This window comes from Vitis riparia, chromosome 7 (genome assembly GCF_004353265.1).
Source record: "Vitis riparia cultivar Riparia Gloire de Montpellier isolate 1030 chromosome 7, EGFV_Vit.rip_1.0, whole genome shotgun sequence".
Lineage (NCBI taxonomy): Eukaryota > Viridiplantae > Streptophyta > Magnoliopsida > Vitales > Vitaceae > Vitis > Vitis riparia.
Genome location: NC_048437.1, coordinates 21113433 through 21140095, shown reverse-complemented (window position 1 = coordinate 21140095; position 26663 = coordinate 21113433). Strand labels below are relative to the sequence as shown.

The window sequence follows — 26663 nt, the reverse complement described above, 5'->3', positions numbered from 1 at the left end:
CTTCATCTAGATTAGAATGCATGACACTCATTTAGAACTCATAATATTTTCAATCTTTTAAGTTGTTTATGACTTTTCTTTGTAATAAGTGGCCAATGGAAGTGTGCACATATTAGGTTATTGAATTTATTATATAAACTCTTTTAGTTATAGTTTTAAGGAAGAGAAAAAAGGTTAGATTGTAAAGAGGGAGATTGATCTCTCATCTTGAAATTCTTTAATATAGTTTTAGGTTTTCTTTTCTTTTCTTTCCTTTTTCAATCTTTCTTTTTATTTTCTTGGTAACCAAATATGGGTTGTGAGAAGAAATCCACCACTACGTTTAACTAGCTTGATTGATTCAGAGATGCTAACATGAAGGTGAAGAATCCAAAGGAGTGGTAAGAAATGATAATGTATTAAATGGTTTGATTATATTTTCAAGTTTTCACTAGTAGGAATAGATCCTCCATGTTAGATCACCTTAGATAAATTATATAGGACTCTTATCAAAATACTACTGATTCTTGGGAAGACCTTGATTACTAGTTACTATAGTTTGATCTTATTGTTAACGAATTTAAGGGTTGAATCTATGAAGATGGATATGGGATTTTGATTGAATAAAATTGAAAATAAAAACAAACCATCATTTCTAATTGATTTAAGATTTACAATAATGAGATTAATGACTGGTTGGGTTACAAATTATGAATATTTAGTCTCATCCTTGTAAGTTATACTAGGGAATGATATGGTAGGTTATTACTAGATACTAATGATTCCTAACAACTCTTGATCAAGTTATCTTGGTCTTCCCAATCATTACCTGCCTTAAAACAAAGCTACAAGGAGTAGGAAGGGTTACAAAGCTAAACCTTAAACTAATAATTAATCTCATTCACTTGATGTTTTAGGAATCTATTTTAAAAAGGAAAAACTAAGTTTCCAATGCAATATTGGTCTTAAGATTCAATTTGGTTGTGGATTGATTTTGATCTTAAATCCTAAATTTTATAATGTTCTTTCTCTCTCTCTAAGGAATTAACACTAGATTGTGAAACTCTCTAGAACATTCTTTCTTTTATTTGATTTATTTCATAAAATAGTTTAGGAAATTTTTATTCATGTTTATCCCTATTTATTTAAATTAAGATTTCAATATTTTTAGCAAATCATTACCCCTTTTCATCTAAAAGAAAATAAACAAATTAGAGTTGATCCTAGAAGACGACAACCCACAACACTATAGAGTCGTGGTAACTCTATCTCTAATTTTTCTTAGCTAGAGTTATCATATATTTAAGCTTAATTATTTTAATTACAATAGAGATTTGTAGTGAATGGGTATTCTTAATAGAGATACTATGATATCTCATGGACTTTAAGACAATATATGCTCTTGGGTGATCTTAAAGATACGTGTTTAGATAAACTATGGCCATAGTAGTTCCTTAAGCTCTTTATGAGATAGGACATGTCAATTGATTACATGATAGGAGGATTTGTAACTTAATTATAGTAGAGGTAATCTTATGTGGATGATAGTTTTTACCTTGTTAGATTATAGACATCAATTCATTGGGAGATTATATATAATGGATAGTAGGTCACGAACCCAAACACTTAGTGTCTTGTTATAATATGTATAGGGTATTAGAGTATAGTTATCTCAGTATAATGGGATGTTTTGTCAACTTCAGAATTGAATTATGAGAGAGCCAATACTATCCTAGAAGTTCCAATGGTCCTCGTTCAAAAATATATACCTTGATGACACAGTTTATGAAGGTTGGATTGACTTTTGGTTCACTTATATGCATAAGGATGTTTTGGTAACTACATAAGGTTGCCCAGGAATTAGCGGACAACATCTCTAGAATAGGTTAATTGATTAATTGAAGTTTTGATGGGTTAATTAATCAATTAAGACTCTTTTTTGAGATAGATTAAGTGACTCAAGTCGAAGGTAGGCTCAAGTCACTTAAGCTTAGTAGGAACCCTATAAATAGCCCTTATAAAAGATTAAGGTTTCAAGTCTTCTTTTATCATTCTCCCTATGTTCCAAAGAGAACCCTAACTTCCATCCTCATGACCCACCATTTGTGTGCTTAGTTTCAAGAAAGAGTCATTAGGTGGAACATTGGGGGTTTGTGAGATCACATTTGACTATTGTGGCATCAAATAATGATATTCACCATAAGGATTCAATCTAAACATGTGATCTAGGTCTTGTAAATAGTTTTAAATGTTATATTTTTGCTACACATAGGGTCTAGTAGCCTTAGGAGTAATTTGATGCACCTAACCTGATCCTTGGACAGGAACAAAGTAATCTAGATTTCCCATCAGTTGAAAAGAAAAATTGTTTTCATGCTTTGAAAGGTATGGTTTTCTAGGAAGCATATGACCACTGGTGTGGTGTAGTGATTATGTATGATGAAAAAAAATATATAAAAAATGAATAAAATAAAATAAAAGAATGCAGTGGGCTGCGAGGTTACATAGTAGTGATTGTGCTGTTGTTGGAAGAGATGATAATAATTTGGTGATGGTATAGATTATTGGGAGAAGTGAGAGTAGGAAAGTAAAATAAAATTATTATATAAAACAATAAACAAAAACACAATTATGCTGGGCTAATAACATGACAACGGAATCTGAAGCAAAGACATGAAGAACAATAAGAAACTAAAAACATGAACCACCTTACACACAGACACACTCAACTCCAAAACCCTTACTGGTAGAAGTTAAACTTAAACCTAAAATGAGAACCATGATCACAACAAAGTCAAGGGAAAGGAGGAGAACCAGCGCCACCACCAGGACCACCGAGTCCACCACCGGTGCCCACTCCACTGCCTATGCCGCCTAGGGTTCCGAGACCACCGGTGCCACCCAAGCCACCCAAGCTGCCGAGCCCTCCTGTCCCACCTAGTCCACCTGCACTACCGATTCCTCCGCCAACTCCGCTGACTCCACCTAGCCCACCAAATGGCAGTCCAGAATCACCTACTCCTGCAAAGCCACCGAGCCCGCCGAAGGTGACGATGTTCTTTTGGTCATCGAGACCAGCATCACTAGGCACAGTCCTTGCAGTGGTGTGAGCCACTGCTAGGGCAAGCACTGCCATGATAAACCACTTTGCCATCTCTCTCTTTTCTCACTCACTCACTCACCCTCTAATGCTTCTTTTTGAGTGTGTACTCTGTTGCACCTGAAGGGTGTTGCGGGTCTCCTTTTAAAGGCCTAAAGGGAGGTGGGGGACAGTTGCAAGTAGTAAATGAAGTTAAATGCTGATCAGTCCACAGCTATACTCTGTCGATGGAATTGAACAGGATTTGTTGCGACCATGCTCCGAGTCTCAGGGCCTCAACTTGATCGACATCTAACAAATAAAAATGAAAATCACTTGCATATCGTCATGGCTTCCATACAGATATTATGCAATATGTATGGCTGTGATGGGATTCAGAAAAATGCCCCTGCCAATATTTGCATGACAGAAAACCTGAAGTACATGAATATTAGGGGTTTGTTTTGACGTATGTAAAATTTGAATGACAGGCCACAAAAAAATGTCTCTTTCTCTGGTAATTCTTTCGCGTTTTATTTTTCATATCCTGAATTTTTCAGTTGATCTCTAAGAGAATGTATGGAAAAAATGAATACCAAATTAGATAAATTGATACCTAATACTATATTAATACCTCTCTAGGGTGCATTTAGTCTTTTTGGGCTTACCATATGAGATAGAAAGGGATGCAAAATAGCATAAAGAAAATTCTTGGAATTATTATGTTTTAAATAATTTTTTTAAAAAAAAAAAAAAAAAAAAAGAGTTATGCATGATGTTATTTATTTTGACTGGAATGGAGACTAAGTATTATATATATATATGTATTAACTTTCTTTGTTTTTTTCCATAAAATTTTACTTCAGGGTGTAGGTAAGAAGATTATCAATCCACCAAACTGCTGATAATCTTTCAATGTTATGTTGGAATCCATCCAGTGCCTGGCTTTGTGATCATTATAGATGTGTCATTGTAAGATGGAGAATTTAAGCCTTGGTTTGTATTATTTGATTCTTTTTAGTTAAAGTATTGACCAAAAAGAATTTACAAACTTTTGAGAACATTATACTCATAATGGAAAAAGAAAACAAAAATTATAGCTACACCCATTTAATCAAATTAAGAATTTTCATGTTAATTTGGAGTCATGAAAATTATTAGAATTTTTAGATAAGATGGCTAAGTACTTTATCCAAATAAAAATTAGTTAGGTCTCGTTTTTCTAGTCTGATGAACATGATGAGAATTTGGTGAGAACTGAAAGATAAAGGCCAAGGGTTGCTGAAGCTCCACTTATTGGGCAAATGCTAGAGAGAAGGAGAGTGAGGTGATCAATGGGGTAGGAAGAATCAATAACAGCTCCTCCAGCGGCCCTCGGCAGGACTAGGGCTGAGGATGCTGACCTTGGTGGAGGAGAAAGTAAATGCATTTGTGAGGAGGGTTTGTGGACTCCTATTAGTTGTTTCACCTGTTCTTAAAAATTCGTTTTATGACCTACAATTATCTCATATGCATCTTGTTAAGTAAGAGTGTATTTGACAGTAATTTTAGGAAATATTTCAAGTCTTTTAATATTTGAAAGATAAAATTTTTTAAATATTAAAAAGAGTAAAAACACTTTCTAAAATCACTGTCAAATATACTCTAAGTTATGAAATTATATTTATAGCAAAAAATTCATATTTAAAGACAATATTTATTGATGGAAAATAGGTTTTTAAAATCTTTTGCAATAAAATTTTAATTTACACCAATAAATCCCATTTATCCACAAAATTAAACTATTTGATAGAATTTTTAAAAGATATGAAATTATCAAATTGACAATAAAAATATTGTTTTTATAGGTAAAATTGGTAACACACAGTTAATATTAAGGATGATGATGGCGAAAACGGTTAAAGAATTGAACAATATTTAACAGTGGGGGATAATCGACTAAGATAATGCTCGGACAACTTGTCTATATTTGGCCACTTGTTGGCATTAGATGCTTACATCTAGTGAGATGTATGCGTTTGTATTTATAAATGTAAATATAAGATGGAACAACATATGTCCATGTATTTGTATTTTAGCTGGAGAGACTAGTACCAAACATATTGTTGTCTATTTTGCTTTCATTGGGGGGTAGGTAAGCTTGTTTACCCAAGAGGACAAAGAGAGAGAGGGTGAGAGAATCTGCAAAATCTAAGAGTCTATTCAACCATGTGAGTCAAAAAAATCTTTAAAAATTGGTAATACTGTTTGAGCATTGTTCTCTATTTACAATTTTTAAAAACAAGTGAAATAAAGAACAATTTTTTTAAAGGATAAATAAAAGTTATTTTTATCGGTTTTTAAAAACAAAAGAAAAATATAGAGAAATTTTAAAAAATCATAAAAATACAAATAAGATTGAACATCATATCATTCTTTTTCTTTGTCGATGATAATACTAATATTTTAAATATGATTTTCCTATAAATTATACTTGTTTTTCTAAATTTCTTTTAACTTCTCCAAAATTTTTCATTAAGCAAATAAATTTTAAATCAAATTATGCTTTACATATGACATTTATTAATTGTTAAAAATAATTTAACACTCAAAAACTGATATAATTAGTACTAAAAAGTCTGAACTTAATAACATTAAAAAGTCATAAACCAAAATTTATTTTATGACATAGTTAGTTTCTTCTTTACATATATCCTATTTTTACTAATTTTTTTATTAGGCAAATAAACTTCAAATTTAGTAAGGCCTATTGAGTTGGATTCATGAATGATATAATAATTTTTTAAAATAACTTAAAACTCAAATAATGTTGCAATGAAAATCTGAAAATTGATGGATAAAAATTGGTTTAGAATAACTATTATTTCTTTTCTACATAGAATCATTATTTTAATTTTTTTTTGTTGGATAAATAAACTCCAAATTAAACAAGACTTAATGCATTAGATTCATCAATGAGTCTAATAATTTTTAAAAACAACTTAAAATTCAAATAGTGATCTAATCAATACCAAAAATTGATGTACAAAAATTGGTCTAGAATGACTCTTTTAATTTTTTTTTTGTTGGATAAATAAACTCCAAATTAAACAAGACTTAATGCATTAGATTCATCAATGAGTCTAATAATTTTTAAAAACAACTTAAAATTCAAATAGTGATCTAATCAATACCAAAAATTGATGTACAAAAATTGGTCTAGAATGACTCTTATTTCCCTTCTACATAGAATTATTATTTTTCGATTTTTTTTGTTAGGCAACTAAACTTTAAATTAAACAAAACTTAATGCGTTGGATTCATCAAGGAGTCTAGTAATTTTTAAAAATAATTTGAAACTCAAATAATAAACTTGTTATCATAAAAAATTTATGGACAAAAATTGGTTTACAATGACTATTATTTTTTTTCTACACATAATTATATTTTTTTTATAAATTCTCACACTAGGAAAATGGACTTCAAATCAAGTGAAGCTTTATATTAAATTTATTAATGGGTTTAACAAATTTTAAATATAATTTTGAACTTAACAAATAGATCTAATCACTAAAAAACTAATAAATCAAAATTGATATATTATGAGTCTTAACTTTGCTATTTCTCAATGCACACAACTATATAGATTATTAGTTTGCTCGGATTAAAAACTATTTCATGAACCGATAATAACGACAAATACTCATAATTAACTTTGCTCTTTGATAATTGTTAGTTTATTGTTCATATGTGGATATAGGATAGTAATGGTTTGATAAATATTATGTTGATTTACATTATGAATGCATAACATCGTATATTGTGTTAGAGATATGATATAGGTAAAAAAAAAAGTGAAAAAACACAACAAATAAGGCAAATGTTGTCAAAATTTTGGTAGAATTTAGTATTTTATTTTTTAGAAATTTGTTTAATTTTAATAATTTATAAAATGCATACTTATGATGTCACCGGTTTAACCATGGTTTGATTTTTGGTCAAACCAGTGAACTATATATATCTGCTTATGTTCGTATAAATCTGCTTTGCATGATTGTATGTTGCATGGCTACCCTCCTTTTGCATGGTGCATGATTTGCTTATCTATCTAGGACACACATGCATCCTTCTACTTCGATTTTCATAGCTCGATCGATCATTTTCTTATATTATTTAGTTGAAAATGACCATGTCTTTGTACTATGCTTGCTCTTCAACTGAGCTAGTGACTAGGAGTGGGATTTAGATTTGGGCTTCATGGAATTTGAAAGTTGTTGTGACACCATCAGACTAGTGTCGCATCATCAACACCAATATTGTTTGCTTAGTGTTAGAGCCATCTCATTAGCATTGTCATGTCACCGTTCGATCTTCAGTGACATCTTATCACTAATATCAATGCCACGTGCTAACCATTAGAGCAGATCATGTGATGAAGGACTCAACTGATCACAGTTAAACTATGTGCCGATGGTTTGCCCATCTCCTGGGAGTCTGCAAGGCCACACATCCTTTGAATAGCCTCTCTAGGCTCGAAACCTGACACAATGAGCCAAGCCTTGGACTCATACACTCTGAGTCCAACTGAAGGGATGTCGAAAATGCGGCAAATGCTCTCCGAGCTCAGCTTGATCTCAACACCTCAAACGAATTTAGGGTTAATTCCAATCTTGGTTTTGAAACTTGATGCATAACTATCAGAGTATAAAAGGATTAACATTGAAACATAAGCATTGATGTTCAAGGGAAAACAACTTACTGTCTAGTTCTATATTTCGAGATTGAATTCTTAGAAGCAATCAAGTCATGTCTTTTGTCAAATTAGAATCACATCCAATCAATTTGTTCTAAGATTGTCGGATTTTTGTTTAATACGACATTGTTCATCTACATACAACACAACTTAACTCCCCTTTAATTATATAGACTAAACCAAAATATTGCTACATACTAGAAGATAAAAAGACAATTATGCTTGTATCTGGAACGTTCATTAAAAATAACTATTTTGGAGATTTCTCTTTGGATTTCGAGGCATTACGTTATCAACTATATATATATATATATATAGATCATTTTGTGCTCTTTGTTCTTTTATGACATAGTTTCTTCTCTAATCATAAACCCTAAACCATCGATAATATAATCTAATATTATAGTATATGTTAGAAACATAAGGATATTAACATTTTAGTAAATTTTTTGTAAAAATTAAATAATAATAATAATAATTAATATTTTATTTAAAATGAATAACAAATAAAGTTTAAGTTTTTAACATGTAAATGAGCCAAGTTTTTCATTACATGCACATATTTAGTATTCAATTACAAACATAATATTCTCAAATATTTTGATTTAATTTGAAATTAACTGAATTGGTTTTTTGAATTCCAAATTATTCTTAAAAATTAAATAATCAAATTATTATTAAAAAATTAAAATTCTTTAAAGAATTTAAATTATTAATTATGTCTTAATTTATAATTTATTTGCCTACTGATAAAATTAATACATACATACATACATATATATATATATATATATATATATATATATATATATATATAGTTGTGTGCATTGAGAAATAGCAAAGTTAAGACTCATAATATATCAATTTTGCTTTATTAGTTTTTGTTTGGTCTGTATATAGCCTATTGATACTTCAATTGATACTCAAAATATTTATCAATAAAAATATTGATATTAACACTCCTTAGCTAAACGAGCCTGCTTACTACCAACATACTTGATTTATAATTTTTCAATATTACAAATGTTTAGCTAACTGATTAAATGATTGTCCTGTCTGGGTTTCTTCATCAACTATCTTGTTTGATTGGCTAATGTGTATGCGTTCTTTACTTTCTTTCTTCACGTGTGTTTGTTTTGATGGAAAATGGAACGGAGAAGAAAAAAATGAGGTGGTCTTGCTAATTGCCAGTTGCCTAGGATCAAGATTCCTTTCTCCTTTATTTCTTCTTCATTTCTTTTCTTTTCTTTTCTTTTTGAGTTTTGGAGCACCCATTATCAATCCCACTTCCAAGCTTTCTTCTTTTAGTCATCTCAATAAAGAGAATACCTATACCTGCATCAGATTTTTGTCTTAACAGGTTTCTTCTTATAGAATTGGAAATTAATTTTTATAGAGTGTAGACCCCACATTTCGGCTCAATGTGCTTCCACTCGATGGCGAGCTCGATTTTCATTTGAAAAATGATTTATTGATTATGAAAATGACTTGGAGTCGCCACTTATTTTTGTTTTATTTTTAAAGGGTAAACAAAATAAGAAAGAAAACCCTAAGTGTGACTCCTTATTTGGAAAATGTGGTATGTGAAAAACCGGATCGGGTTCGGGGGTTAGGTTACTTATCGGGAAGGTATGGTAAAAACCATAGCACCCTTCTAAGTCCCTAGAAACGGGTCTCTACTAATAAAATGAAGCAAGTATGACGATTGATAAATAAATCAATGAATACTCAGAGTGATCATGCACATGTGAGAATCAAAACATGCATATAGGAAGACCAGAATGTGAATAGATGCGTACCTGGACGATGAGCCACAATGCGCTAACAAGAAATAGGGTTAGTACATAGTAATGAACATGAAATATGTCACTCATATCACCATTCAATCAAATTGATTTTCAAATAAAACATCCAATAATGTTGGGCCCCCACCAAAACCCGTTTTATTTTAAGTGAATCAATTTCACAAATTACATCACTTGGAATTACGAAAATAAATTCACACTTATTTTAAAACATTTTTTAAAAAAAAAAACCCTGGGAGTTATGAAAGTTACATGGCAAAAAGAAAAATGGCATCAACATTTTATTAACAAAAATGGGTTTTTGGAACCTAAAAAAAATGCTAAGGATGAAAATTTTGATGATTTGAAATTATTATTTTTTTTTAAATTAAGGAATTATTTACAAAATAAGGCTTAGGAAAATTATTTGAAAAATGGGATTTGGAAAAACTATTTTTAAAATAAAAAATGAAGAAAATGAAAATGACACGTGGCCCCAATGAGGCCATGAAAACCATATAGAAGTGGGATCCCAAGCTTTTCATCACTAATTTCCAAAGGTAGAAACTAGGTTAGGTCATACCTGCTTCAAAGATTTTTATGCCACTATCACACGAAGGAAGTATTAGGGGGGAAATGCTCAATATCAATAGAAGGGAAACCAGATTGTGCTTTTCTCATTCCCCGAAGTAAACTCTTTGCAGTTTCCTTCTCTAGGCTAGTGTAATCAAGAAGACGAGTGCAATAGATCTCTGTTTCTTTAAATCTTTTCTGGGATTTGTAGTATGTAGCAAGAAAAAGCAGAGCTTCAACCAAATTTGGCCCTTCCCTCTCTTCAGCTTCCATCATCTCCAAATTTATTTATTTTGGTAGTAAAATGCAACTTCTTCAGAACGCTTCAGATCCTTACTTAGCTTTGCTAGTTGGTGCAGAGCTATTGCCTTAGTGTCATTAAAATTTGTTGCCCTTTTGTAACACTTGATGGCATCCTCAAGCATTTGAAGCTGGTCGGTTTCATAGCATTGACCCATGGCAATCCATAACCAAGAATCATTTGGTTGCAGGAAAACTGATTTTTGAAAAGTAATGAAGAGCATAATAGGCCATGCTCATCATCTCCTATGCTTGTCCCAACCCATACCAGGCTCGATAATCACACGGATTTATATCTACAGCCCTTCGATAGGCATCAACAGCAGCTGGAGTGTTCTTCATCTCAACATACTCATGACCCATGAGTGTCCAAGCAGATAAGTAATTTTTGTTCAATTTGAGTGCCCTTATAAAATACACAACTGACTTCTCATGTTGCCCCTTCAAACTGTAATAATTCCCAATAATGCAACAAGACTCAGGTCTGTATTTATTAGTCAAGGATACCCTGCGAGAAAGGTAACTTAAAGTGGAGAAACACTCCTTTGTGTATAGCACATTGGAATACATATCCATGTCTTCACTGCTTCCCATCTCCACAAGTATTGAATGCAATAATCTAGGCAAGTAGCGAAAGAAAAATGATCCCAAACCTTTCCATCTTATTTAATCTTCTTCAACGACCTGCATGGAATTCTGGCTTTCTCACTTCTTTAATCCTTCCATAACCCTTTCTTGAAGCAAGATAAATGGAAAATATCCAAGCTCTACGCACTCCTTAAAAATCCAACTCTTGTCCGCATCTGAACAATCTCAAGTGCCGAAAACGTGAAACCCAGTCAAGGTTAGTAGTGGCGCTACTGCTGTTAGTGCTGGCTAATAGCATCGATGGCAACAAGGACAGGACATGAGGAATAACGGGTTAATTTCCACTAACGCTGACGTAATCAGGTTTGTTGTTCTTCAAAGGTGTTGGCGCACTTCCAGGCGCCATATTTCAGGCGCTCTAGAAAGCGTCACTTCAGGTGATCCAAACGGCGTGTAGACGCCGTTCCTCAGGTGTTTCAGATGCCACTGAGAAGCGCTGATTTAGGCGTTGTTGCAGGCGTTCCAGATGCCATCCAGGCGCCATTTTGGCGCCACAGGTGATGCTGCTTCCCAATGACGCCATTACAACGTCATTCCGATGGTGGCGCAGTTGTTTGGCGATGGGAAATCACCATTTCGGTGATGGCGGAGGCATTTCACCAGCGGCGGCAAGCCACCAGCATTGTTCAAGGACAACTCCTACACCGTTGATGATGCCACTGTAGGAGATGGTAGCTTTGGGCTAAAGTGCTCTCCAAAACATTCCGCTAAAGCCTCAATAGTTACAGCCTCTTCCTCGACTCCCCCAGAAAAAATGTCTTTATCAACCAGTCCAAAAAAAACTCTCCTCCTCCCTCTCGTCTCGCCCTCTTGCCAAGCTAAGCCCTCATTTTCTCCTACAGGCCAACAACCAAACTCCTCCTCTCCTCAAAGAACACTCTCTCCTAAAAAATGCTATGTTTTCTTTCAGCTTGCTTCTCAAGAATGTCTCTTTCTAAGCTCTCAAAGACTCACCTCTCTGCAACCAAAAACCTAGAAATCCTCCCTCCATAGTAGCTTCCTCATCTCTCTGAACTGAATACGTTTCTCTCTTTTCTTAGCTTGCCCCCTCAAGCTAAAAGCAAAATCCTAAAAAATATCTCCTCTCTATGGATGCCGAATGTGCTCTCTCTCTGTTTTTCCTCTCAAAACTAACCCCAAGAAAACCCGTTCGCCCCCCTCTAAACCAAATTAAAGTCTTTTTAGCCAAATATCTTCCCCCTCTATTCCTGTCTTCTCCCGCAAGCCACCACCTATTTTCCTGTGCACCCCTCAGCAATCTCCATCCTCAACCACCATCATGGGCCGACCGTTGAAGGATCACCACATGTCCATGCATGGAGCTCTATGGGAGGTGCCCCCCCTCACTCCCCATGCAGCTAGCTTTCTCAACCATGACTCGCAACATGGCTCCATGACAGCCCTCCACCTGCAAAGAAATATGTATTGTATATAAAATGAGAATAAGCCCCAAATTGGGGTCTACAATATGCCCCTCTTTGGTAGAGTTCATGAGTGTAAGGAACATGAATACTGGAGTGAAAAGTAAGTGCGAATAATGAGTAGAACAAAATGGACTCTACCGAAGAACAAGGAGACCCCCACAAGGACACCAGTGAAACCCGAACTCACTCAGACCAACAGACGAACACAAAGGCTCTGATCCTAAAAGAAAAGGTGGGTGTCTCAAAATGTCCTTGAAGCTACACTAAGGGTTTAAACTCCCTCTAAGACGTCTTCAAAAGTGACTTGAAAGACCATAGCAAAGATGAGTAACGGTCGAACTACTCTAGAGTACAGAAAGTCTACTCCTAAAGGAGACTGCCCTATATGAACTACATGAGAACGCCAAGTGCAGGGCGCCAAACAACATGACTGATGTAAGTGGCATGAACTCGAAAGACCATGTCGTGTGCGGTGGAAAAGGAAATCTGGATGAGCATTGATGAATAAGCGATAAGCACAGAGTAACGAAGTAAGGTAAGCGAGGATGAGTGCGAAACTGTGAAAGTCAGATGTGTAATGCCAGTGGATATGAATGTCAAGAACTGTGACTCTGAAAGATACGACTGAGGAGTGATGACTCTGAACGTCATAAAATACGGAAAGATGGTGACTCAAGGTGCCTGAACAAATATGTGCGATGGCTCTAAACGCTGAAATGAATGATGGCTCGGAACGCCAAAAGCTAAGAAAGATGGTAACATCAAATGCTTGAATGGATATGAAAAATGGCTCTGAACACCAAACCAAAGAGAAGAAAGGGTGACATTGAATGACAAATTGGGCAATGGCTTCGAATACCAAAAAATGACAGCACTACTTTGAACACTAAGACTAAGAAGGATGGTGACTCAAAATGCATGAACAGGTATGAAAAGCGGCTTTGAATGCCAAAACTAAAAGAAATAAGTGAGTCAAAAGGACTAAAGGAGTATGCCCAATGGCTTTGAATGTCAAAATGGAGGGACATGGTGGTGGATCTAGATGCCGAGCGAAAGATAGACATGATGAGTCTGAGTGTCGAACTAAAAACATGGTTTTGAGTACCAAATAGAAGACAAGTAATGGCTCTAAACGCGAAATGAATGATGTGGCTCTGAACGCCAAACTAAAAGACAAGTAATGGCTCTGAACGTCGAAACGAAGATGTGGCTTTGAACGCCAAACTAAAAAGAGACGGTGGCTCTGAATGCCAAACTGGAAAGGGATGGTGACTCTGAACACTAAACTTGGCAGAAATGGTGGCTCTGAACGCCAAAATAAGAAAGGATGGTGGCTCTGAACGCTGAAACTAGAGATACGGCTCTAAACACCGAAACTATGAAACGATGATGGCTCTGAACACCGAAACTGAGAATGATGGTGGCTCTAAACGTCGAAATGAAAACGCGGCTCTAAACGCCAAATGAAAAATGAACAACGGCTCTGAACGCCAAACAGAAAAAAGAAGCTTTGGATGTCGAACTAAAGACAAACAAAGACTCTGAACGCCAAACTGAAGATACGGCTCTGAACGCCAAGATAACAATGTGACTCTGAATGCCGAATGAAAAGTGAACAATGGCTCTGAACGCCAAACAAAAAAAAGCTCTGGATGTCGAACTAAAGATAAACAACGGCTCTGAACGCCAAACTAAAGATACGGCTCTGAACGCCAAGATGACAACGCGGCTCTAAACGCCGAACGCAAAATGAACAACGGCTCTAAACGCCAACCAAAAAAAACTCTATATGTCGAACTAAAGACAAACAACAACTCTGAATGCCAAGATGACAATCCGGCTCTGAACGCCGAACAAAAAATGAACAACAACTCTAAATGCTAAACAAAAAAAAAAGCTTTGGATGTCGAATTAAAGACAAACAACGGCTCTGAACGCCAAAATGAAGATACGACTCTGAACGCCAAGATGACAATGCGGATCTGAATGTCAAACGAAAAATGAACAACGACTCTGAATGCCAAACAAAAAAAAACTCTAGATGTCGAACTAAAGACAAACAACAACTCTGAATGCCAAGATGACAATGCGGCTTTGAACGCCGAACTAAAGGTGTGACTCTGAATGCCAAACTGAAGATACGACTCTGAACGCCAAGATGACAATCCGGCTCTGAACGCCGAATGAAAAATGAACAACGGCTCTGAACACCAAACAAAAAAAAAGTTGTGGATGTCGAACTAAAGACAAACAACAGCTCTGAACGCCAAACTGAAGATACACTCTGAACACCAAGATGACAATACAACTCTGAACGCCGAATGAAAAATGAACAACAGCTCCGACCACCAAACAAAAAAAAAACTCTAGATGTCGAACTAAAAACAAACAACAACTCTGAACGCCAAGATGACAATGCAGCTTTGAACGCCGAACTAAATGTGTGGCTCTGAATGCCAAATTGAAGATACGACTCTAAACGCCAAGATGACAATGTGGCTCTGAACGCCGAACAAAAAATGAATAACGACTCTGAACGCCAAACAGAAAAAAATCTCTGGATGTCGAACTAAAGACAAACAACGGCTTTGAACGACAAACAAAAAAAAAAACTCTAGATGTCGAACTAAAGACAAACAATAGCTCTGAACGCCAAGATGACAATGCGGCTTTGAACGCCGAACTAAAGGTGTGGCTCTGAACGCCAAAATGGAAACGCGGCTCCGAATGCCAAACTGAAAGAAGATGTGGCTTTGAACACCAAACGAAAAATGATATGATGACCCTGAATGTCGAACTAGAACCATGGCTTTGAATGCCAAACTGCAAAGAGATGGTGGCTCTGAATGCCAAACTGAAAGTAATAACTATGAATGTCAAGCGAGAACAATGGCTTTGAACGCCAAACTAAACTGATAACTATGAACATCAAGCTGAGAAAGACGACTCTGAACGTCGTAATCGAGAGGACATGGTGGCTTTGAACGCCAAGCTGAAACAATAGCTGTGAAAGTCAAGCTAAGAGATACGATTCTGAACGTCATAAACGAGAAGACATGGTGGCTCTGAATGCCAAGCTAAAAAGGGGTGACTCTAAATGTTGTAACCGAGAACGTAAGGTGGCTCTGAACTTCAAAACTGCAAGGAAATGATGATGGGGGAATATGCCCCAGTGTAGCATGCTGCCACAACTCTCAATCCATAGGAAAGGTCTGAAAGAGACTCCATGAGTCTCAAAAGATCCTCCGCTGACGAGTTGGAATGGTCAAAACGACTGCAAATATGGGCTCACAATCCATCTGACTAAATCACGAGACCTGGTGATGTGCATCAACAAGTCAGACGCCTCTAACTCAAATTGCCCCACTGACGAGTCGAAATGGTCAAATCGACTGCAAGTATGGCCTCACAATCCATTTGATTGAATCACGAGACCTGGTGATTTGTCTCAACAAGTTGGACGTCTCTAACTCAAATACTCTACTAGAGGAGTCCATCATCATTTGGAATGAATGATCCAATAGAGTCTCATGGGAATAGTCCGCTAAAAGACATACCACAATCTCAAAATAACAATCCACTAAAGAGTCATGACTAATAGAGTGATCAAAATCCAAACATCGTGCTCCTCTGAAAGCTCATCTCGATGAACATCATAGGAATAGTGACCAGTAAAGCAAATACGATATCTCTCGGCCAAGTGATGAAAACTGTATGAGACCTGTGAGAGAACGATCGCATCCACAGTTGGAGGAGGGAAATATGCCCCAGTGTAACATCAAATGTACCAGACCTGTCCTGATAACTCAAGAGTAACTCCATGGGGATGCGTGAAAGATCTAATACGTATCCCCTCTAAAATAATGATGTGGAAATCCATACACCTGAGATAACTCCGTCTAAGAATCACGACTACATCAGAAAGCATGAATCTGGCTGAAAGACTCAAGAGAGGCTCCTCAGAGTATCAAGACAAAAACGAAATCAAATTATCAACCTGACGTGTATATCATAACTGAGGACGATCATGTAAATCGGTGGGGATCTACAAATCTCGACCGAAATGGGGGAATATACTTCAGTGCGGCATCAAATGTGTGGTGGATCCGAAAATCAAATAAGCTCAAATCATCTGTCATCAAATACGTAACCCTAGTCATCTACATCCATGGCAAAATCAAACCCACAAATCCTAGAGGCGTCCCGAGAGTCTCCATTGAGGAATCATCATAAAAACAGCGAATAGATCATTGTCTCGGCATACATCTCGCAAGTGGGGATAAGCGTGCAACTCCATCATGATCTATAAATCTCATCCAGAATGGAAATATGCCCCAGTATGGCATCGAATGTACGATAGGTAAAAAATTAGGTGACATGAAATCATCTATCATTGAACATGTGATCTTCGTGATCCAAATCAAATCCACACATCCAGGGAACGTCTCCCAGAATAAGAAGCATGACAACAACCAAATGCCGAGGCATGAAGGTCTAGCTAAATAGATCCAAAGAGGGTCCACCGAGGCATCATGATAAGGTAACGAACATGTCAGTGTCTCAGTGCGCATCCAGTAAGTGATGATGATCGTGAAACTCCATGAGGATCCATGAATCTCGTCTGAAACAGAATATGCCCCAATATGGCATTGGATGTGTGACAAGTCAGGAAAACAGGTGACATCGAATCATCTCTCATCAAACGTATGATCCCGGTCATCCAAATCTATGACTGAATCGGGTCCAAGTGCGCAAAAGGCATCTCTCAGATGAAAGCATGGTGACATCGGAATCCCGAGAAGTGCGGGCCTAATCGGATGGCTCCGAAGAGAGACCTCACTGAGGGATCATGATAAGATAATAATAGACTATCGCCTCGACACGCATCTCGTGAGTGATGAGGGTCATGTGACTCGATAAAGAAGGGCATTGTACGCCCAAAAATGGGAGATCGTAGTCTACGACTCTAAGTCAAACCACTGAAGGGTGACTAAAATCAGGACGATCAACTCACTTAAATGATGACACAACTATCTCTGGAAATGGGGTATGCCCTAGATGAAACTCAAAGGAAAGAGATGCCACAAATGAAACCAAACTGAGAGGATGCCATAAATGAAATTAATGGTAAGGGGATGTCCTAAACAAGTTGAATGAAGAGGGATGCACTAAACAAACTAAAAAAAAATGGGGTGCCCTAAATAATCTGATAGTAGGGTGATGCCCTAAATAAACTGGTCGTAGGGTGATGCCTTAAATAAACTGGTTGTAGGGTGATGCCCTAAATAGGGGAATGCCCTAAATAAACTGATGGTAGGGGGATGCCCTAAACAAACTAACGATAGGGGGATGTCGTAAATAAACTGACAGTAGGATGATGCCCTAAATAAATTAAAAGTAGGGGGATGCCCTAAATAAGTTGACGATAGGGGGATGCCCTAAACAAACTGACGATAGAGGGATACCCTAAATAAACTGACAATAGGGGGATGCCTTAAATAAATTGAAGAAAAGGGGAAGCCCTAAATAAATTGACAGTAGGGAAATGCCCTAAACAAACTAATGATAAGGGGATGCCCTAAATAAACTGACGGTAAGGGAATGCCCTAAACAAATTGACGATAGGGGGATGCCTTAAATAAACTGACAGTAGGAGGATGCCCTAAATAAACTGAAGAAAATGGGAAGCCCTAAATAAACCAAAGGAAAGGGAGATGCCCTAAACAAAATGACAGTAGGGGGATGCTCTAAATAAACAGTAGGGGGATGCCTTAAATAAACAAACAATAGGGGGATGCCCTAAACAAGCTAAGAAATGGGGATGCCCTAAACAAAATGACAGTAGGGGGATGCCCTAAATAAGCCAAAGAAAGGGGAATGCCCTAAATAAACAAACAGTAGGAGGATGCCCTAAACAAGCTCAAGGAAGGGGGATGCCCTAAACAAGCTCAAGGAAATGGGAGAAGTATGCAATCTGCAAACGAAAAACACCTAAAGCAAAAACAAGAAACAAGGAATGTTGTCTACAACTAGAAACACCCAAAATAACCCTGAATAAGTGACTGAAATAATGAACTCAATGAAAAAAAAGGGGAATCCCCCAGTAAAAGACTCAGAAGTATCAGCAAATGGGTCGAACGACCATGAAATCAACAGAAGATATGATAAACCCAGAAAGAGGGTATGCCCTAGTATGATGACTCATAAGAATCAGGAAATAGAACAAGTAGTGAGAAAATCTGCAAAAGATCTCATGAACTCAAGGATGGGGGTATGCCCCAATGTAAAATAGTAACCAACATAAGACACAGAATGTCACTGTACAAGACACTCTAGGATATGCTCAACGATGATGTAATGAAAAAATCTAACATCGATGAATGAATGCTTAAACAAGACCATACATCATAGAAACTATGCTAACAAAGCAAAACTAAAAAAAAACGGACTAGACGAATGCTGACCAAGATTCCAAGTCTGAAGTGTAAGCAAAGTAAGACACAACATATCAATTGTCAATATGAAAACATCATGACAAATACATCAACAATCTAATAGGCCATGCCATCATGGAAGATGTTGAACCTAATGTCCAAAGGTGTGTGAAAACTCAAGACCGATCTGCATCCTCCCCCAATCAAGAGAACAGGACAAGGTCATGTAAGATGGTGAAATATGTGGGCTCAAAAGATGCGAGGCTCTGATAGGATGGATGCAAGTATAATGGTGACAAATGTAGGATGTATAGGTGTGTAACAAAAGTAAGAGGATATCCGAATCAAACTGGGCATGTTGAGAAGACTGAACCTAGGGTGTCAACAACTCTATAATCCATCAAGAATAGCAATCATAAATAAAAGGTGGAGTCTCAATGTTAAAATCAGCAAGGTGGCTATGTCCTAGTACGAATGCATCATTTCATAATGGGCAAGCCCTCAGTGTAAGATAATATCTGGGAAGCATGTGTCTGGCATACATTGTCATCTCACAAAATCCATCACCGATGAGTGGGCTATGCTTGAGTGTAAGCATCTCCAAAGCAAACATCGATGAGAGGAGTACAACCAACCATACATCATCTAATCAAAATGAATCTCCACTCCTCAAAGTCATCGTGGTGATGTGAAGAGAGTATCTGACCTCATCTAAAGAAAGAGCATGTCCCAATAAGAAAAAGATCAATCAAAGTGATATGCCTCAACAAAAATGCCCTCTCACATGATCATGCCCAAATGTAAGCTGATATCTCTAAGATCAATCACTAATGAAAGGATTATGCCCCAGCATAATGCAATCTCTGAAATGACTAAACTCCGTTGCATGCTCTTATAAGTGTCAGTGTCTTAATCCAATCATCTCAAACATCTATCAACAATGATGAAAATCCTATGCTCCTATAGACACTTCCAATCAAAGCACCTAGTCATATCTCATACCCTAATGTGAAAGGAATCTAATCACCTCCAAGGAGCAGCTATGCCTTAAAAACCATCATCGACTGAGAAATATGCCCTTATGCAAAGTACACCAGATGAAATATACCAATCATGCCTCATGCTCCAATGTGAAAGGAATCTAATCACCTCCAAGGAACAACTATGCCCCGAAAACCATCATCGATTGAAAAATATGCCCCTATGCAAAGTACACCAGATGAAATATACCAATCATGCCTCATGCTCCAATGTGAAATAGGACGTCTGATCTCCTTCGAAGAGTGGCCATGACTCAAAAAACCATCATTGACTGAGAGAAGTATGCCCTGGCATAATGGCCATCTAAAAAAAATCAAACCTCGACCAAGAAAGGGGTGCCCTAATGCGATGTATCAAACAAAATGGCCGCATACCCGATAAAAAAAAAAAAAAAAAAAAAAAAAAAAAAAACTCTTTGAGGGGGCTATGCCCTAGTATAGGGTCATACCACAACTCCTGGCCTATCATAATCAAAATGCTCTCCAAATGATCCCAAGTATCGCCACATGAGAGCTATCAAAACACGATGCATGATATCATGGCCTCAGGGTGGTCTTAAGACCCACGACGTAACGTAGGCTAAGGTAATAAGGTGAAAGAAATGAAAGGAAACAAGGCTCAAATACCCAATGATCAGAAACTCATGCCCTCATATATGAAATGCACCATGTATAGTAAATCCCGTGAGCCATAGACCTGACGATGCCTAACGCGAATATGATGTTGATGAGGAGATGAATGAAGCAAAATGAACTGATAGTGATATGTGTAATGATGACGCGAAGATAGTATCAAGCTCGAGATGGGTTCCTGTAAGAAAAGAATAAGACGTGAAGTGAAAATGATGAACCAGAAGCGAAAACGAGGATAATGACGAAACAAATAACACAAAGAGGAGTAGTGATCAACTCAAATCCGACATGGACTGAAGTCACATCAACAATGAATGTAATGATGGAAGAGACAATGACCTAGAGCTCCTAAGAGAAGGTCACTCATCTCGCTCTCAAAATATACAATAAGATGAATACAAAGCATGGAGGGTCTCAGAAAGCTCACATACGAGCTCCCATCAACAAACATACTCAATCAAGTGATCCTCGAACATCGATATACACACTCAATGATAGAAAATAATACACATGCATTTTTTTTTTTTTTATTCATTCATTCATTTTTTTTTCATCATTTTTTTTTTAACATACATACAAAATGTACATGCTTTAAACGCAAACGAAGAAGCTCCCAATATGAGGTAAAAAAATGGATAAACATACTCTCAAATGCTAATGTAACATAAACTCTCTATGATAAAGTGACCTTCTCAAGCTGAGGATCCCTGGATTAATGTCTGTGGGATAAATAGTGGAAATGATATGACTACCCTCCATGTAATGAACTGAGGAGGATCACCACTTAAGGCGAAAGGAGATGGTGCAAAACAAGCAGCAGGTAGAATAGAGAAGATGAAATGAATAATACAACCGATGAAGTGTGATGAAAATGCAGTGGTGCAGTGATAGGAAAATATAATGAGAAGAGCGTGCCCCTAGGTCCAAGGCTCATGAAACTCCCAAACAATGAATGTATATACTAAAGGGCCCCCATCCCGATGTGAAAAATGTGAGCAAGGCAATAAGAAAGAAATGCTATAATGCGCGTGCGAGGCTCAATGGGCTAGCAACATACTATATATATCAAAAGGGTGAAAGGGTACATGGCTAACCGAAATGAAGGCCACCCATCCTACAATCACAGTCTCAAACATTGTGCTCTCAAACCCTTAAATGATCGATACTAAAGATCAATGTCCATCTGATATAATCATGTCAACCCTCTAGAATCGTGCGTCAAACCATACTGCAAATGCTCTATAGTAATCTCAAAGGTAATCCTCTCAAAGCAAAGTAAATGACGATCTCATCAGGCACAACTGCTCATCACAAGCTAACTCTCATCATACAAGATCAATCTCTATATTCATGGCAGAATAAGTGATAGTCTATCAAGTAGTCGACCAATCCTCATGTCGTAAGCCACCTAAAAATCGTAAGTCATCCCTCGACATGCAAGATCAACCTCGGGCTCAAACTCCTCACACTTTAGCTGGTCGGATCAAAGAAATGATATACAAAGCTAGAACAGTTAGGGATGGAAAGGTCATGTAATGGTGTCAAGGGTGATGTTGTGTAAAGCTCACAATGGATGGATGTAGGTCGAAGCAAAGTTAAGGCGTGGGAATGAGGTACTGCTCTAATCATAAGAAGATAGGTCACAATCTCAAACTCCCTAGGTCAAATCTCTAGTCTTAGGCTAATAGGCTCAATATCCTTCATGATAGGTCAGGCCTCAAGACCACAATGTGCAAGTAAAGAGATGCCTCAAATCAAAAGTACAGCACATCATATGATATATGGTCTTGTGATAGCAATCTAAAACTAGATAAATGACAGAAACTCTAAAGTCATAAAGGTGTCCACTATCAGATGGCTACAAATGTGACTAAAAAGTCTTTATCAACAATCCAAAAAATGAATGAGATGTGAAGAACAATGGTATCATGAGATCGATACTCCATCTATAACAAAATATCCTTAATTTACTTTCAACCAGAGCTCCATAAAGAAAAATGATAAGGTGATCAAGGCAAATCTCTCAAAAAGGATGTGAATGTGAAAACATGCCTCTCACCTTCTTGTAATAAAAATATCGGGTTGAAAATAAAATTAGGCAAATCGACCAAAAAAATGAAGTACCGAGCCGATGACAGGTGAAGAATGTAAAAATATGAGCATGATCAATGAGCATATCCCAAAATATCGAGTAAAAGTGATAATAAACTGAAAGAATGGTAACTCAAGAAATGAAATCTATCTAAAACCCCTAAGAAGAAAGTGTGGCAAACTGAATGAGTGATAAGAAGAAACCAAAATCATACAACAAGGGGTGGTCCAACTGATACTCAAACTTGCACCGATATCTAAGCACTCTCAACTGGAAACCAAAAGATGGAGTATGGGATCCGAACTGCAACTAAAGAGACTCTAAAGGCCCTCAGATGCACCCATGCGTAGGGAAGAAAGTCTTGATCGAAGGATCTAAGGCTCAACCTACAAAGTCAAGGTGACTCTAAAAAGAAAATTTGTGGACTTTAAAGGATCCCTAGCAGAAATAATCATACCCTCCTGCGGTACGCAACCCTCTGCACGCCTTCGAAGAGACGGGGCACTTCTATGCAAGGTGGTCATCACCTCCACACATGCACTACCTTGGCATCCCATGGGGGTTTCCTATGGTGAAACCTCTTGAAGTCTCAACACTCAATGGTTAACTAGAGTGCACAGTGAATGGTGTGAGTGCATCCAATAACCCTATGAAGCTAAAACAGAATAGGAAACACACTGGTCGTACAAATATCCATGAAACCTAGCTCTGGGCTATACAGGTCTTCAACTATCGGACTCCAATTGACATCAAAGTGTCGGTCAACTCCAGGATGCTCCCAAACGTCGGTGTAGCCCGTCACTAGACCCTATTCCTAATCACTAGCTCGGTTGAAGAGTAAACAAAGCAACAAGTCTCATATCAAATACGAGACCATAGAAAACAAGGTCGACTGAGAGTAGGGACTTGGAGATAAGGGGATAGATGTGTGTCCCACATAGACAAGCAACATGCAATCCCGCAGAAGAAGAAAAGTCATCCAACATACAGTTAGGCAGAATACAAGATATATCACTCATGTATACATACAAGCCGTGACGATCAGAATGAATAGTGATACAGACATCATGCTTGAAGACAATCAAGAGAATATACAATATAGGTGAGTCAACATGTCAAGTCAAATGATGTACAATGGCGAGTCTATACATGTGAAATGATCAGAACGAACATGGCAAAAATCAGGATCACTATGCTAAACAAAGTAAGATAATCGATCAATACAATCAACATATTAATGTCTCAAATGAATATGGCAATGAAGCACAGAAAAAATAGTTACCTTGAGATCCCTAATCAAAATAATCGATCATCACAATTAGCATGTCAAGTGTCTCAAATAGATATAACAATGAAGCACAGAAAGAATCGCTACATCAAAAGCCTCAATCAAGATAATCAATCACCATAATCAGTACATCAACATCTCAAATAAATACAATAACCAATCATGCATCCAATAATATCCAGAAACACTCAATGTGCAATCAAGAGATAAGTACCCACTGATCGACTCATCAAATGCCACATTTGCTTCATTTTAAGTTCAAGTTCGACCCTCTAAACGATCCCTAGTGGAGTCGCCATTTTGTAGACCCCACATTTAGGCTCAATGCACTTCCACTCGATTTTCATTTGAAAAATGATTTATTGATTATGAAAATGACTTGGAGTTGCCACTTATTTTTGTTTTATTTTTAAAGGGTAAATAAAATAAGAAAGAAAACCCTAAGTGTGACTCCTTATTCGGAAAAGGTGGTCTGTGAAAAATCGGATTAGGTTCAAGGGTCAGGTTACTTATCGAGAAGGTACAGTAAAAACCGTAGCACCCCTCTAAGTCCCTAGAAATGGGTCTCTACTAATAAAATGAAGCAAGTATGGTGATTGATAAATAAATCAATGAATACTCAGAGTGATCATGCACATGTGAGAATCAAAACATGCATATAGGAAGACCAGAATGTGAATAGATGCGTACCTGGACGATGAGCCACAATGAACTAACAAGAAATAGGGTTAGTGCATAGTAACGAACATGAAATATGTCACTCATATCACCATTCAATCAAATTGATTTTCAAATAAAACATCCAATAATATGGGGCCCCCACCAAAACCCGTTTTATTTTGAGTGAATCAATTTCACAAATTCCATCACTTGGAATTACGAAAATAAATTCAAACTTATTTTAAAACATTTTTTTTAAAAAAAAAAAAACCCTGGGAGTTATGAAAGTTACATGGCAAAAAGAAAAATGGCATCAACATTTTGATTAAAAAAAATGGGTTTTTGGAACCTAAAAAAAATGCTAAGGATGAAAAATTTGATGATTTGAAATTATTTAAAAAAAAAAAAAGAAATTTGAGGAATTATTTACAAAATAGGGCTTAGGAAAATTATTTGAAAAATGGGAATTGGAAAAACTATTTTTAAAATAAAAAAAAATGAAAATGAAGATGACACGTGGCCCCAATGAGGCCATGCAAACCATATAGAAGTGGGATCCCAAGCTTTTCATCACTAATTTCCAAAGGTAGAAACTAGGTCAGGTCATACCTGCTTTAAAGATTTTTATACCACTATCACATGAAGGAAGTATCAGGGGGGCAAATGCTCAATATCAATAGAAGGGAAACCAGATTGTGCTTTTCTTATTCCCCGAAGTAAACTCTTTGCAGTTTCCTTCTCTAGGCCAGTGTAATCAAGAAGACGGGTGCAATAGATCTCTGCTTCTTTAAATCTCTTCTGGGATTTGTAGTATGTAGCAAGAAAAAACAGAGCTTCAACCAAATTTGGCCCTTCCCTCTCTTCAGCTTCCATCATCTCCAAATCTTTTTTTTTTTTTTTTTTTTTGTAGTAAAATGCAGCTTCTTCAGAACGCTTCAGATCCTTACTTAGCTTTGCTAGCTGGTGCAGAGCTATTGCCTCAGTGTCATTAAAATTTGTTGCCCTTTTGTAACACTTGATGGCATCCTCAAGCATTTGAAGCTGGTCGGTTTCATAGCACTGACCCATGGCAATCCATAACTGAGAATCATTTGGCTGTAGGAAAACTGATTTTCGAAAGTAATGAAGAGCATAATAGGGCATGCTCATCATCTCATATACTCGTCTCAACCCATACCAGGCTTGATAATCACACGGATTTATATCTATAGCCCTTCGATAGGCATCAACAACAGCTAGAGTGTTCTTCATCTCAACATACTCATGACCCATGAGTGTCCAAGCAGATAAGTAATTTTTGTTCAATTTGAGTGCCCTCCTAAAATACACAACTGACTTCTCATGCTGCCTCTTCAAACTATAATAGTTCCCAATAATGCAACAAGACTCAGGTCTATATTTATCAGTCAAGGATACCCTGTGAGCAAGGTAACTCAAAGTGGAGAAACACTCCTTTACGTATAGCACATTGGAATACATATCCATGTCTTCACTGCTTCCCATCTCCACAAGTATCGAATGCAATAATCCAGGCAACTGGCGAAAGAAAAATGATCCCAAGCCTTTCCATCTGATTTGATCTTCTTCAACGACCCGCATGGAATTCTGAATTTCTCACTTCTTTAATCCTTCCATAACCCTTTCTTGAAGCAAGATAAATGGAAAATATCCAAGCTCTACGCACTCCTTAAAAATCCAACTCTTGTCCGCATCTGAACAATCTCAAGTGCCGAAAACGTGAAACCCAGTCAAGGTTAGTAGTGGCGCTACTACTGTTAGCACTAGCTGATGGCATCAATGGCAACGAGGACAGGGCATGAGGAATAACGGGCTAATTTCCATTGACGCTGACGTAATCAAGTTTGCTGTTCTTCAAAGGTGTTGGTGCACTTCTAGGTGCCATGTCAGGCGCTATATTTCAGGCGTTCTAGAAGCGCCATTTCAGGCGATCCAAACGGTGTGCAGACGCCGTTCCTCAGGTGTTTTAGATGCCACTG

General features: G+C 36.9%; 2 protein-coding genes and 1 pseudogene across 2 annotated transcripts; all 3 read right to left on the bottom strand.

Annotated features, from left to right (window-relative positions):
- Nucleotides 1–2559: 2559 nt before the first annotated feature.
- LOC117919039 (glycine-rich protein 5-like) lies at nucleotides 2560–3160 on the bottom strand. Its single transcript, XM_034836083.1, has one exon. It carries the CDS (start codon nucleotides 3131–3133, stop codon nucleotides 2774–2776), a length of 360 nt encoding a protein of 119 aa, XP_034691974.1. The 5' UTR covers nucleotides 3134–3160; the 3' UTR covers nucleotides 2560–2773.
- Nucleotides 3161–10183: 7023 nt separating this feature from the next.
- LOC117918151 lies at nucleotides 10184–11041 on the bottom strand (annotated as a pseudogene).
- Nucleotides 11042–25317: 14276 nt separating this feature from the next.
- Nucleotides 25318–26265, bottom strand: LOC117918150 (anaphase-promoting complex subunit 8-like). Its single transcript, XM_034834667.1, has one exon. The coding sequence runs from the start codon at nucleotides 26263–26265 to the stop codon at nucleotides 25318–25320; it is 948 nt and encodes a 315-aa protein (XP_034690558.1).
- Between the last annotated feature and the right edge of the window lie 398 nt (nucleotides 26266–26663).